The sequence below is a fragment of the Crocodylus porosus genome, unplaced genomic scaffold (genome assembly GCF_001723895.1).
Source record: "Crocodylus porosus isolate Cpor-Errol unplaced genomic scaffold, CroPor_comp1, whole genome shotgun sequence".
In the NCBI taxonomy this organism is placed as follows: domain Eukaryota; kingdom Metazoa; phylum Chordata; order Crocodylia; family Crocodylidae; genus Crocodylus; species Crocodylus porosus.
In genome coordinates, this window is record NW_017728943.1 from 17,948,472 (window position 1) to 17,963,908 (window position 15,437).

At 44.9% G+C, this 15,437-nt stretch overlaps 2 protein-coding genes across 2 annotated transcripts in view; one reads left to right on the forward strand and one right to left on the reverse strand.

The window, feature by feature from the left end:
• The first annotated feature begins 493 nt into the window (after positions 1 to 493).
• On the forward strand, positions 494 to 11,884 carry NEPRO (nucleolus and neural progenitor protein). Its single transcript, XM_019548813.1, has 9 exons — positions 494 to 601; positions 1,694 to 1,848; positions 3,070 to 3,146; positions 3,236 to 3,367; positions 3,719 to 3,796; positions 5,283 to 5,644; positions 6,459 to 6,520; positions 7,681 to 7,937; positions 8,876 to 11,884. Exons 1-9 carry the CDS (start codon positions 502 to 504, stop codon positions 9,237 to 9,239), a joined length of 1,587 nt encoding a protein of 528 aa, XP_019404358.1. The 5' UTR covers positions 494 to 501; the 3' UTR covers positions 9,240 to 11,884.
• Positions 11,885 to 12,507: 623 nt separating this feature from the next.
• The window catches only part of TAF13 (TATA-box binding protein associated factor 13), a 4,217-nt gene continuing 1,287 nt past the window's right edge, over positions 12,508 to 15,437 (reverse strand). The window contains exon 4 of the mRNA XM_019548815.1: positions 12,508 to 12,747. Coding sequence (XP_019404360.1) covers positions 12,577 to 12,747 — 171 coding nt within the window. The 3' untranslated portion in view covers positions 12,508 to 12,576. The remainder of the gene's footprint in view (positions 12,748 to 15,437) is intronic.

The following is a 15,437-nucleotide window of genomic DNA, read 5'->3' on the forward strand; positions in this document are numbered from 1 at the left end:
GCTGAGGCGGGTTCCCTGGCTGGCAGGCACAGTGGCCCTGTTTGGGGGGTGCGTGTTGGGGGCACGGGGCACCCTGAGCAGCAGGGGTCCTGGCGGCTGACTTACAGGGAGGGCTCCGAGGCAGGTCAGCGCAGCCTGGCGGACCTCAGGCAGTGCCACAGGACGTAGCAGCTGATCCACCCCAGCCTGGCTAAGACTGGGCTGCCTTGAAGTAGTTTCTTATGTGTCTGGCTCCCCTGCCAAGGGGCCCCTGCACCCTGCCTTGGGAACGTCCAGGCCGAGGGGCAGGGCCAGCCCCAGCTCCGGCCCGCACTGGGTTCACGGTGACTTCGCAACTCCCACTGCCCGGGGACAGCGAGCCCTGCGCACGCACCCCCTTCCCGGGATACTTGGTACAGCCCGCAGTGTTGCTCTCCCGCCCCCCAGCTCTGTTCTGGTTCCGCCCACTCATGCTTCTGGCCTCGCTGCCCCGCCCCGCCCCTTTCGCCGCCCTTAGCAAGCATGGCGGCGCCCGGGCTTGGGGAAGCTGCGTGGAATCGGGTGAACGTGCCATGGCCTGCCACTAGCTCTACGGTGGCCCTGCCAGAACAACACCCCTCAGGTAGAGAAGGGGGCTGTGCGGGGGGCAGGCGTGGGCGAGAGGCTGGCGTGCAGGGCACGCGGTCCCAGCTGGCTTGGCGCGGCGCTCGTGACGCCTCGAGTCGTGACGTCACCTGCATCTTGGGGTCGTGACGTCGCGCGCGCTTCTGCGTCCTGGGACTGGAAAAACGTGTCCTGGGGCTGTGATGTCACGTGTGTGCGTGCATGGTAGTCAGTAGGGGAGTTGTGGGGTACGTGTAGGGGTGCCATGGAGTCTAGGAATTCAATCTAAATCTGCAGGGGGTTGCTGAGAGTCACCAGGGAGATAAAAGATATCGCCTTCATCAGAATAAATATGAAATGTTGAATCCTATTTAAGCCACTGGTTCCTATAATGTAGCAGTAAAGTGCATTTGCCTTCCTAACGTAAAGTCTGCACACTATCATCTGTACTAGATACGTGAGCACACGGACACATTTGTGCTGTGTGGTGCGGGCATGTTGGCGGTCTGGAAACCTCCCAGGATAGATTGGTCAAACAACGTTGGTAATCTTACAGGCACATTAGGATGTGTATGATGTACATCTTTAATGTATATTTCCTGCTGGGGGTGGGGGTAAGCATGTATATCTCCCCCCTTCCCCCCCCCCAAAAAAAAGACTGCAAGTTTTTATTGAAAAGCCATAAGCAGTTGCCCCTCTTTCTCCAAACCCACCCACGCCTGTGTAGTTATTGTTGTATTGTTGCTCCTTTGGAGCATTCAGAGTCCAGGCCCACTGTCCTTCCTCTCTTACTCCCTTGCACTGTCCTGCTGCATCACACTGGTTCCCTTCTCCCAGCTAAGGGGTGTGCAGGCAGCAAAAGGCAGGAGGGGGAAAATGGCTTTTAAAAATCCCTTCTGGATTTTAAGCTGTTTTGTGTGAGGGGAGATGACAGATTGGGGTTGTAGGGTTTACTTTAGGGGATGCATTTCTTTGGTCATCTGGTTTGGGGTGTGGACTCTTATATGATTGTGCTGTCTTATTTCATGTGGAACTGCAAAACAGTAATGTTTCTCCTCCCCTACAATCCTCCTTTCTCTCCCTCTCACCCTTCCTCCCCCCACCCCTGCAGTGAGATTTCTTCCAGCAGTTAGTAAAGAGTGCTCTGCCACTCTCACATGGCTGAACAACAAAGCTGTGGATGCTGAAGGAAGAGTCCTGCATGCGATCCTTTACGTCTGCCACAGCAAAATGTCTCATCATAAAACCTACCTGTCTCTGAAACAGGTCAGCAGGGAAAATCATACTGATTCATATTATTTTGCAGTAATAGTTGATGGAATGAGCTTTCTAAACCCTAATTATTGGTTAATATTTTTTTCTTACAACCTTGTTATGAAACTTTACCAAAACCCAGATCAAGAATTTCTTCATAACATTGTTCACGTGCATTTTATTCTAAATAAATGTCATTAATTTAGGTTTTATTGATCCTGGGTAGAGAATTTGGCTGCTGGTGAGAGATTTTTACCACTCATTTCGATGGGAACAAGACAAGACAAGACACTTTCAGCTTCAGTTAAAAACCTAAATAAATACAGTAAAAGCTCTGTTATCTGGCATCCCCTGGGAATGGGGGATGGTGGAAAACAAAATATGCTGGTTAATTGAGCAGCCCTGGCCACTGCTTCTCACGCCGCATCTGGGGCGTCCATCTGCCCCTCCCGTGGCGGGCTCCATGGGACAGGGAAGTGCGTCCTGTACAGCCTGTTATGCCCCCAGGCTGTGGGGGCTCAGCAGCGCAAGCTGCTTTGCCCCAAGCAATGGGGGCTCAGAGAAACCGCAAGTGCCACGGTGGGCATTTCTGATTTCACTTTCTTACAAGCCGGCATACCGGTTAGTGGAGCATGCCGGCTTATAAGATGCTGGATAACAGAACTTTTACTGTAGTTCATTTTATTTGCAACTTTCAAGAAGTGCAATATAACACATTAGATTGGACAGAACTTTTATTTCTGTTGAGAGAAGGGGGAATAATTCAAAGGTTGCCTTAAATACTGTTTCTACTAATTTGAATGTGCAGGATGAAACTGAGTTTTTCAAAGGTGGTCTCAAAGTAACTTTCAAATTTTGTGACATTATGGGCATGAAATATGCTGCCTGTTGCAGTAACAAAACTGACGTTGGAATCCAGATTTTCTGTCCTGATTCTTCTGATTGGTTTCTCCTGAAGCTTCTTTTGCAAGCTTAATTTAAATAGCCACAATTGCAAGAAGCTGCCTGGAATGTGCAGGATCAATTGATAGAGGACTCAAGCAAAGACTAAAGTCCACGTTCCCAATAATGTCATCCAGAGATCGTCTTTGCCCTTGTGTAGATATTTATATGTGCCAGTGGGTTTGGCACCAGGTGTGGCAGGCCCACACAAAAACAATGGGCAATACTAACAAAGACCCATTGATTGAGAAACGAAAAAGTATTGACCAAAAGACTTTGTTGGATTTTTAGGTTGAACAAAGCTTGAAGCGTTTGAATTTGATGAACTTAGTGGGCTACGTTCAAGACCTGGCAGAACTGTGTTCTAAGTAAGTGTCATCACCTCCTGTTAGAAGACTGAATGCTACTCTTAGCCATGAAGAACTTCATGCTAAGTGTAACCACCCCCTCACTGCAGGAAAAATAAATCTGAAAATCCTGGAGAGCGTCTAGTTCCCAGCCAGCCTGTGATGGAAGTGGTAGCAGTGAAGGTCTTGGGAGGCTGTAAGTTGTTGCTGCGTCTACTGGACTGTTGTTGCAAAGCATTCCTGTATCCTTCTTAACAAACCTGGGAGCCTGGAAATGAAAATTCCTACCAGAAAGCCAAATATGATCTGCTGCAGGCTTCTCATTGCTGATAACATTTGATAAACGGGCAAATGATGTTTAGTTAAAAAGCCTTTGGTTACAGGCAGTTGTTTTCAGATCAGCAGGTATGGACTTCAGGCTGCTGGTGAACTGCCGTTATAGCCCTAACTTATCCCACGTTTGAACAGTCTTTTCCTAAGTAATTGCCAGGCATAGATGGGTTTCTGAACTGCCTTATAGGAAAGTCTCTGCTCAGTGAATTACACTGTGTTGTTTTTATTGTTTTTCTCACCTTAACAAGCTTTATTTTCAGCTTGACCATTAAACACCTGTGTTTAGAAGAATTCATACTCTTGAATACTGTGGTCTCAGGATTGTTGAGCAGATTATGGTTTGTATACATTTGAAAAGATATATTTTTCTTGTTCATCGCCTGTCTGCTGTGCCCTTGTTACTTTAATCAGTACATGGTATGACACAGGCCTCAGTGCCTGTTGTCACCAAGAAATGGCAGTGTTGAGCTAATGAATCCAGGCTTCTTCCCTGCCCTGACTTGAATGGCTCACCCTACCTGAAATCAGACAGGCTTTTACAGGAATCCCAGGAATAGGTGCTAGTGTAGATGGGGAAGGGTTCATACTTGATGATGAAAATATTTCTATGGCACTTATAATACCACCATCATGTTCAACTGCTGGGTTTTTCCAGTAAGTGATTTTTTTTAACTGTCTTGTGTGGAGAATATAGTTGGTAGAATAGAGCTGTTCCTTACTGGCCCTGATTCTTCCAGTGAATCATTTTATGAAAAAATGACAAAAAGATTCAAACATAGGCTGAAAATGCTAGCATTGTTAATTAAAATATAGAGTCATTTGTGATATGGCATCAAAGTATGCTAACCACTCTGTTCAGAACAGGGTAGAGGTGGCATTGAACGAAAAGTGTATAGAATGTTAAAGGCAGATAAACAGGCCCACTTGTACTGAATTGGAGGAAAACTGGTTTGTGGGGAAGAATTTTGATTAAAGAGCCTTGGCTTGATGTCACTTGGGAGTTTGCTCATTCCTAAAGCTTGTGAAGATCCATGAGGTGCATTATATGGGGGAAGAAGTCTCTGTAATGCAGGCAGTGGATGGTGTCTTCACAGGGTTGAATCAGTCCCAGTCTATATTCTGCATCCTCTGAAGGTCTCAGACACCTCCATCAAGTGAAGAACTAGTCCTGAAAAGGAAGGGAGGGCAGGCTACTAGTTGGGAAATATAAATGTGGGGCACAGCAAAGGGCAGGTGGCCTGACAACATAAAACCAGAGCCCAGAAATGTATGTGTGTTGGGGAGAAACATGGGAGGGGAAACATTTAAGAAGGGGCAGGTACCGAATGTTTAGTGAATACTGTGGACTTCACTTATGCCTCCCAGGTAAGTGCATTATTTATTTAGCTGCATAATGCTTCAGAACCAACTTGTTGTTTATATTTGCATAAATCACTTATGGGCATGGTACCTTTTGCCCTCCTGTCTACTTAATTGAATTCGTATTAGCTGCATAGTAATGTATGTCTGCTAGCTAATTGCTCTCCATTTACGGGTGCCAGAAATAGTGTTAAGAGGAAGTGGGTGTCAAAAGGGCTGTTATTAGAAGCTTTGAAAATGAGAGTTAGCTGGTGTTGGGGTTACCAATGCCAAGGCACTGACAGTACCGGGCACGTAATGAGCACTGATTGTTTACTTTCAGCCTGGATATGTTCATATGCTGGGGTAGTACATAGCCTCTTTTGCTTCCTTGGCTTTGCATTTAATGGGGCTTCTTTGTTTGGGCTAAACCAGCTAGTGTCTGTAGGCAGTTCATGCCCCTGTGTTTTCTGTCTGTCTCCTCAGGATTCTTTATAGATGCGTGTTACAGAGGCTTACGTCTTTATATGGGGCGTTGTCTGGGTTGCTGCAGAAGGTGTCCAAGACCCAACAGATGCCCTATGTTAAAGGGTTTACCTTCCCCTCTGAGATTGCTGAATTTTTGGGAGTTAATCTTTCTGTAGAGATCAAGAAAAGGAAGTCTCAAATACTTACAACAAAAAAAGCAAGCAGATGGTTGAACAAAGTGTTCTCTGCAGAACCTGAGACAGCAGCCAGGTCCTGTGTAAAAGAAGGCTTGGCCATTCCACCAAGGGTCAAAGTGAAGATGGGTGCCCAGCGCCCCGTTGACATTGGGAAGCCTGTTCTGGTGAAGAGAACCAACCAAGGTAGAGTTCTGGTATTTTGCAGGGGAAACGGGGAAAGGGCTTACGTTAGAAATTTGCTACTGGCTCTTTGGCCCTCCCTAACTTGCATCCTGTGGAATGCAGCAGTTGCTTGTAAGGCCTGGTCCAAGGATATTTGTGTGGGATGTACTCTACATCTTGAGGTTGTTTGGTCCAAATGCATGCTAGGACCTAGGATAGCTTTGCAATTTTGTAAAGTGTAAAGTTGTGCAGCTATGTTCCTGCTTTCTGGTGGTCTGTGTTAGCTTTGAGGGGATGTGAGTAATTTGCACTTCAGAAGCACAAATGAAGGAAGCTTCCCATGGCCCTATATAATTGTTTTTTCTCATTAAATCCCCTTTATTTTAAAGAGGAAAAGTGAAGTGAAATGGAGTGTGTACTAGCTAAGAGCTGAGCACCAGAACCCAGTTTCTGACTCCCTAGTTCTGTCCTGTAATCACGAGACACTCTTTCCAGTCAGTTCCAAGCATAAGAGCATTTTATGGGGTTTTTTACCCATCTAGTTACTTTTTTTTTTTTCTTCAATTTTGTCCTGTGCATCTACCTGGCAGATGTGTATAGTTCTTTCTCACCTGCCTTTCTGCTTTTTGGATTGATTGCCTGTTGGCATTGCTGAGCATGGATGCAAATTCCAGGGTCTGTTAGCTTGTGACCTGGTGGTCCTGTATGGCAGTGCAGCACACTGAACAGCCCAGCTGGGGTGAAGTTCTGCAGTGCAGTTCTGGAAAGAACTTACCCAAATATTTTTTTCCCCATTTTTAAGTGATGTTTTTTTTCTCTTCTCTCCCCAATTCAGGGAAACATCTGGGACTTGATGTCAAGACCTTCTGCAGACAACTGAAAGCCCGAGTCCCAAAGGTCTGTATGGCATAATTTAAAATAGACTTTTACCTTTTGGAGAAGGCTTCTAGCCCCAAATACTTTTCATGCATTTTAGACCAGGGTGTCACAAGTGGCACAGATAGTCTCTATGTATAGTACATGATAGATTGGGGAGGGGACAGGCAGCACAGTAGCAGACAGGATAAAAAGCAGAAAGCAAAGCGGTAAATTGGGTAGAGAACATGAACAGAGGAAGAAATCAGAGCAGTAGATTAGGCAGGGAGCACAACAGAACAGCAGGCAGAAAGGGTAGGAGTGACATTCGGGAGAGGATAGAGGGCTAATTTGTGACATCTGCCAAAAATGTTGGCTCCCACTCTTTTAGACATTATCTTCCCCCTCTGCCCCCCCCCCATGTTCTTTTGCCATGAAAACCATTAGCTTGGCTTTCATTAATTGGCCAGGTGCTTTGCAGGTAGGAACACAGCACTGGAAGGGGCCTTCTACATCTTTGATCCATTCCCCTGCATTTACAGATGATGATTTATCTAATGATTCCTCCAAACCTCCACTTCAAACCCTTGCATGTAATTACAAGATGCAACACACTTGAAACATTGCATAGGTAAAAGCAAGAGAGAAGGCACTCTCAGTGCCCAGCCTTAGAGGCATTGTGTAGAGAAGGGGAGTGTCCAGCCTTTTTGAATGTGGGGCCGGATCATGAACTTTTTATCACGCAGTGGGCTGGTGAGCCATATTCAAAGACCTCACAAGAAGTGGTATCACATCACCCCCCACCCCCGAAATGAAAGTACAGTGTTTACTTTTCCTGTTGCAGCACCTCAGGCCTCAGAAAACAGGTTGGAGGGCTGCATGGTGGCCTGTGGGCCACGTGTTGTACAGGCCTGGTATAGAGCTTGTGCTGGGGAGTCTCTGTTTTAAAGCTGGAGAAAGCAAATGAAAGGAAGTGGAAGAACTTCCCTGAATCTCAAAGCAAGTTAGGTAGACCTGGAAATAGAGCCTTAATCTGAAGTTCTTTAGTGCTGTACTCTTAATGGCTAGACCACTGCCCCACTGCTTCCCCATGCAGTAAAAGGGTTTTCTCTAACACTGAGCATCTCTGCTTCCCTCCTGTGGGAAGCTCGATGTTTTGCTGTTTTTTTAGGGACTGATTTCTTCCCCTTTATTTCTTTCAGGATAGAAGTTTAATGCTAACAGTTCCTGAAGCCAAAGTGAGGCCAGCACCACTTTCCTCTTGTGCAATGAGGTCTCAGCACGGCAGATCTCTGGTGCTGACCCTTCGGGAAGCCCACTGTTTTAGGGAACTCTCAGAAGCACTCAGAACAGCCATTCTTTGGTTCAGAAGCAAGAAGCTCAGGGCAGAAACCTGCTTTCTAAAAAACAAACTATTGAAAAGCAACCGGCTACAGCATGTGGAGGCCCAAGGATGCAGGTATGTTTCCTTGAACATAGATTTAAGGTTTCTAGAGACAGTACTTCACAGTAAGTTACTATTTAGGCCTTGGCTGTGTGGGAAGGGTGCATTGGTATAACTTTAAAGATTGAATTAAAATTCTGATAACTACATGAGTAAACCTCCTTCTTGTACCCTTCTGGCACAGCCATAAAAGTGGGTTTTTGTTCCTAGGTAACTGATGGTAAATATGGTTTGAGCTCAGTTGAAACAAGCTGCTCTTAAACTGAAATGTTTCCATCAGAATATGGTAGTTTTAGTTAAACCTGTGCAAGTCTCTGTGAAGACAAATTGGTGGAATGTTTACAGATACAGAAATATAAAGACTACAAATTTAAGATGATTCCCTCCCCAGTAATTCGATTCTACATATAGAAAGTTGACAAACTTGCTGTAACTTTCCATGCAGAATCAAATTATCAGAGGGTCACCTTAAATTTGTCCTGTACTGTCTGTTCTGCCTCCTCCTCCCCTTATGGTCAGGCATGGCTCTGGCTCCATTCCTGCCCAGAAGCTCCAGCCCTGGAGCTGTTGCCTGGTTGGGCAGTGGCTGAGCTTCCATGTGTTCTATACTTCAGCAGAGAATGAAGCCAGAACCAGAGCCATGCCTGACGGTAAGTGGCAGAGAGGGCTGTGACTTAGATTTGGTTCTGATTTTTGGCTAGAGTCAGATTTGCAGTAACTGCCTGTTGTGTGTCATGGATTTGAGTAAACATTGTGTCCCTACTAGGAATAAGTTATTTTTTGTGGACGTTTCAGCTCATATCTTGCAACACACAAAAAGGATGGAGAAGTACCTGAGTACTGAATCCCCCAAAGCAGACAGGGTCGAACCTTAGCCAGATAGAAATGTTTTACTCTTATCAGTCACTAAACTGTGTTCTACCTTTCTCTCCCCTGCCCCCTTCTCTTTAAAGCTTGCAGAAAAAACTGAGCTGTGTCAAAGCATCTATCAGCAAATTCCTGCTCTCTGGCTCCCAAAATGCACATTTGCCAAAGCAATATTACAGACTACGGTCCTGTTGGCAGAGGAGAATCAGGATGAAACTGTCCAGAAAGTCAAAGAAGACTCCAAGCTTTGGTCAGCAAAATGTTTCTGCTATCCGTGAAGGCCACAGGACTAATGCTGCATCCTTCCTTCCTGCTGCCAAGCCCTTCAAAAAACAAGAAAAGGTGGGGACCTCTGAACTGAAAGCAGGGGGAAGAAATCCTTGGCCTTTAATGAAAGGAGTGAGTGAGAACGATGATATAGACAACATTTTTGCAGTAGTGGGTGTGTGACATTGGGTGGTAGCATGTGCAGATGATGTTATTTTTGTCAAACTTTACTTGTTACAATTGCTTTTAGCTGCTCTGTTGCCTTCCACCTGAAGTCACAAGAATGCTGCTGACATTTTGTTCACACTTAGAAGCTGAATGTGGCAGATGTACTGCATAGAAGAATTTGGCCTTACTAAGCAGTTTCATTAAAGCAAGCTTTTTACAGTGGCATATTGTGTACATGTAGTAGGCAGGACCCTAGCACCCAAGAATATGGGGCTGTTTGGGGAACAGCTGTTTTGTGGACTCCTTTCCTTTTAAGGAAAAATGTAGTGTCCCAGGCTCTGTTGTATGCTGAGGTATCAAGTGTTTAAAAGCCCTGCAAGGAACAGTCTCCACTAGAATGTTTGGTGCTGTGTAATATAGGAGGGCTTCTTCTGCTTCAGACTACCTACTAATAGTAGAAAGAATCTTGATATAATTCTTTCCCTGCCCTGGGAGAGAAACTTTATAGCACTGAATATTCAGTATATTCCAATACAAACTGTATTGTATTATTCCTCTTAATTTACATGTTCTGTACAGTAATCATCACCTGAGAACAGGCAGTGGAACATGTAGGCTGGATTCTAGGGAGCAAGTTCTGAATCCAAAGGGTTCCTGCTGTCTGGGAAGTTAAGTCTCTCCTGAGTGACGCACAGGATCCAAGCCTTGTGATAACAAAGCTGGAGCAAGCCTCTCATATAACTGCTTTCACGAGCATTCCTTCCATGAGAACCTTTGTTCTCCAAAGTGATGCTACACAAGAAAATGCTACAGCTCAGGCTGAGCTGCCAGAGGTGAGCGGATGCCATGTGACTGTATAGTATAAGTAGTTGGACTACTTCAAGGCTGCCCCTTGCAGTGGATTCTCCTTCCTAAAACTGAATAACACAAGCAGATAGTGTTGCACTCCTTTCAGGAGAAAAAGTGGGCTTGTACCATATTTGAAGTTTAATATAAGCATCTGTGGTTAGTACTTAATCACAATCACACTTTCCTGGACACTGCTTATAGATTAAGTTCTTCCCAGTCCATCAATCTGCTGTGTAGGAAGACCAAACCTGTTATGTTCAGTGAAACTACTCTTGTGCATAAATACTTCCCAAGAGTGCTTGGAAGGGCAGTAATATTTTTTTTTCACGTTCATCTTATCTGGCATTGCACTCAGGCATTCAAGTCTGGCAGTTTTCACACTTCTAAACAAAGGATTATCCGTTTCCATAAGTCTTAGGGAAGGTATTCCATACAGATGTATCTAGATCTATCATGCAAACTTATGGTGCCTACAACAATGACCTTAAAGTGTGCCACCAGTAAGCACCAATGCTTTTTACAGTATTCCCTCATGTCATTCATATTTCTGTAAAGTCAGTGTGATGGTGCTTGTTTGGGGACATAATTCCACACATTTCATGTTTCTCATGAATGCTACCAGGTTTCAATGGTGACAGTTAATTCTACTCCTGAATTATTAAATAAGTTTTGTCAGAAGCCATGTTGCAACTTTCTTTGCTTACAAGTGTTTGCAAATACAAACCTGATTACCTACATGGTTGAATGCTGGTTTCAGGCAACAAATTTCAGTTCTGTAGTCTAACAAAAGACAGTAGAGGCTAGCTTCAGCTGGTGTCTATTTACAAGTAAGCATTTAAAATAAGTCATGGATATAGCATTAGCAAATGCATCAGAAATACTATCACACCAGTGGGTTAGAGACATGTAGGGGAATACATCTGCAAGAGCCCCAGGTGAGTTATTTCATTCTTGGAGATTAAGTAGAAGTACGTGGCCTTTCCTCAGGATCTGACCATGTTAAGTCCTAGGGAGGAAAGGTGAGTCAGCTTTGTTAGGATTTAGATCCCAGATCGTAAGTTTCACCCATTAACCCAAGCTGCCACTATCATGCAAATTAATTTTTCAGAAAGTTTAATAAGTGCTATGCCAAAAATGTCTTTGAAAGAAGAGACCCAAGGAGAAGGGTATTGATACCTGAAAGTTTGCTTATGTCTGTGCCAAACACATGGTCTAATGAAGGCGTCACCCCCAAGAATTCCTACCCCTCATATAGCTGCAAAGGTCCAGGAAATAACATCCCTTCAACATTATCAATTATACAGACAAGAAATGCCTAATGTGTTATAGTTAGTCTTTCTTCAAGATTATTTATCAAAATCTTTGTTTAGTTACAGTTAGGGTAGGCTGGATGAACCTGAGTTTCAGGCATCTGGAACCCAGATGACTTCAGTCTGTACCCTAGTACAAATCACCCTCATTAGCATTTAGTAATGAATAAACAAGACCATTTCTGATAAACAGAGTACCTTGTTTGCATTGTTACTTACCTGTCTCCATATAAAGACATTTGTCCTGTGTCTTGACAGCTAGAGCCAATAGCTCACTCAAGATCAAGAGGAATGAAGTGTTAAAACATTTTATTCAATACCCATCATCAGGGTGGAGACATGGAAAAGCAAAACTCCTAGTAGTTTGTACTTGGAGAGGTATACGGTGCATTTGGTCAAATATGTCCAGACAATTTTTCCACCCACTCCTTTGAAATCCACTTTTGGGATCTGAGCTCTAAAGCATCTGTGCTAATGAGAACCAGAATATCTGTAAAAAAAATAAAATAAAATCAATAAAAAAAACCAAAACCCCAGTTCATATTTACTGCTTTAGTCATCTGCTACATGACTTGAATATGTTGCCACAAAATGAAAGCAATAAGGATTTCTAGTCCTCTTTAGTGACAACCTCCCCAAATGTCTTAAAATAACGTACAAAAATTCCAATTAACAACAAATGCAATGAGATAAAGCTACTAGTTTCACAGACAACGCTATGGGCCAGTTAAGGCTTAAAAGCACAGAAGGTACCCTAATACTTAGCCTAAAAATCCCCAAACCAAATCATAGTTAATTTTTCTGTTTTTGGAAAGGAGGGATGGAATCATTGCCAAAATGGTTAAGGATAATGGCAGGCAAGGTTTTTTAATGGGCAGGGCCCTACCAAAATCACAATGAAATCTTGCAGGTTCCCCCATGTGTCCCCATGCCCTCCCCACACCCCACCGGTAAAGGTACCCCAATGCTTGCTGCTCATCGGCAGGAAGGAGAAAACCAGTTTTAAATATGCCAGTGTTTTTACCTTCCAGCCAGTCAGCAGCAAGCAGGAGGGCCACCAGCAACAGGGGCAGGAGGAACCACCAAGATTAAAGGAGCTGCTGTGTAGCACACTTCTGCTGTAATTTTGGTAGGTCCCAATAATGGCTAGTCCCCAGGAACATACCATCTTTGCACCACACAAAGGGAAGGGATCAAGATCCATAGTTGGCTTCATCAAAAGCCTTCCTGGCCCGTTTGAGTTCTTCATTCATTGTCAACAGATCTTTAACTCTGGCAAACTTCCGTGGGTCCTTGCGGATCAAAAAGACGATGTCTTCAACTTGAACACGACCCTGTCGCCCGATTGACATGGCCTTGTGAGTCTATTGGAAAATACATTTCAGTTATCTATGCTTCCCACTCCCTCCTAAAGCCGAAGTGGAAATTTCCTTTTGTTTTTAGATGGCACTTTCTGAAGTGGAAAGCAAGTCTGATCCTAGCTAAAATACAGTCCAGGGGCAGCAATGTTTTGTCCCTTGCACCCCAAGCCAAAACACAACACTTCTAGAATTTCTTTCATGAGCAACTCAAATGCTAGCTGTAGCATGATTAAGTAATTTTGCTTGGAAAAAAATATGCAAGAAGTTAAAATCCCATAAACAACCCAATCACTTTGCATTAGCAGCCTTCACCAAGTGTTTTGTGCATAATGAAATGTGACCTAATTTGTAGATGACACCCGAGCCAAAATTATACAAGTAGGAGAGCAGGCTTAAACTAGAGACTGATTTGGGGAAGCAGAGCATGGCAAGCATCAGGCAGTGACAAGAAATTATGCGGTATATATAGTGCAGGTACCTCAAAAAAGAATCTGCTGAGCTAGACAACTTCACTCAAAGACACTTGGATAATGACAGCAAGACACTTCTTTTACAAGAGCAAAACAATCCACATCCCATATAGTAGTGCCTCAACTTTTTTATACTCAAGGCACCCCTCATCCAGCTCAAGGCACAGCCTTAGAACAGAACACAGATTCTCAACCAGGGTGCCTGGGCACTGTCAGCTACTGCTAGATCCTTTGAAGAATGCCCCAAGGTGTAAGGGGATAAGCATCACGTGAAGAGACAAGCAGATGAGCACAGGCTCAGACCTGTCCCTGCAGTAAGAACTGTAGTATATAAATTAGTTTTTGAAATGGGTGCCATTCAAATTCACACAAGTGATGAAGGGGTAGCTTGAGTCCAAAAAGGTTGAGAACCACTGGATTTGAAAACCCCCCACCTCTTTAAGTTTTGACTACAGAAAAGTAGCAGAGCTGGTCTTCTGCTGCAAACAACTCAGAAACCCAGCAGGGCAGCATGTCACAAAGTCATAGACTACAGTCAGAGAGAAGGGGTGGAAGGGATCTCCAGAGGTCATCTAGTCTAACACTCTGCCTGAGGCAGGATCAACCCTATCCAAACCATAATCTAGTATCTATGTAAGACTACTGTCAACTAGGACACAACACAGACCTAACATCCTAAACCAGGGGGTTTCAACCTTTTTAAATAAGTGTACCCCCGGCCGATGGACATGGAACGGGGGGAGGAGGGGTGCACAGCCAGATGCAGAGTGGTGGCAGCATGGGGTGGTGGGTGGCAGCCATGGCTGCCAGCGGTGGCTGCTGTGCATGATCTTTCCCCCCACCCCATGTACAACCAGTGGCTGTGCAGCCCAGAGGGGCACTGCTGCCCTCGCCCCACCCTGGCCCTGCTCCTGGGAGGCAGCAGCGCTTCATCCCTGCTCGCTTCTGCCTACCCCCTATTGCTTTCCCAAGTACCCCCAGGTGACAACCCCTGTCCTAACCTGCCACAGGTAAAGCAGGGGACCCATAGCAGCAAAGGTCCTGCTTCTATCCAATGCTATCAATATATGCTCAAGGGATCCCAGGAAGAGAGCCATGCCTACTGCTACAGGGGAAGGCAAAAAGCTGAGTCTCCGGGTTTATTTTATGAACCACAGGTAGGTGCTATCACACCTAAGTCCTAATATTGTGCAGCGACCTTTAAGGGTGCTTTGCGGCACCCTGGCTGAAAATCACCAGAGGAGGTGCACACTTATTTCTTTAAAAGGTATCATTTAAAACATAACATGGACTGCAACGCACACACCTCCTTTCTCTTGGAAGCACAGGGAACACAGTTGCTGTGTTACTGTGAACTGCTGGGAATGCATCTGTAGTAAGGCTCTTGAAATCACAGAAAATCATAGACAATTAGGATTGGGGGGGTCCTCAGGAGGTCACAGGTTGTGTCTCACCAACCCAAGGGGCCTATAATGCAATAGTATCATAGAAGATGAGGGTTGGAAGTGACCTCAGGAGGTCATTTAGTCCAATACCCTCCCTCAAGGCAGAACTACCCTCAACTACATCATCTCCACCAAGGCTTTGTCTAGGCAAGTCTTAAAAACCTTCAAGGATGCAGATTCCACCACCTCTCTAGGTAATCCATTCCAGTATTTTATGACCTTTCCAGTGAGAAAATTGTTCCTAATACACAACCTAAACCTCCCTTGCTGCAACTTGAGACCATTGCTCCTTGTTCTGTCATCTGTTACCACTGAGAACAGTCTAGCTTCACCCTCTTTGGAACCAACCTCCAGGTACTTGAAGGCTGCTATTAAATCCCCCCAATCTTTTCTTCTGCAGGCTAAATAAGCCCAGTTCCTTTAACCTCTGTTCAGAAGTCATGTTTCCCAGCCCCCTCACCATTTTTGTTGCCATACACTGGGCAACAAAATTTGTCCACATCCTTTCTATAGCGGGAGGCCCAAAACTGGACACAGTACTCCAGGGAAGAAAAACCTGCAGCATCCTTATAGGCTCGGCAGTGCTACGCTGGCTAGCACTACGGAAGAAAGAGACTTGGGGGTCATCATAGACCAGAAGATGAACATGAGCCTTCAATGTGATGCTGCAGCTAGTAAAGCAACCAAAAGGCTGGCTTGCATCCATAGATGCTTCTCAAGCAAATCCCGGGACATCATTCTCCCCTTGTACTCGGCCTTGGTGAGGCCGCAGCTGGAG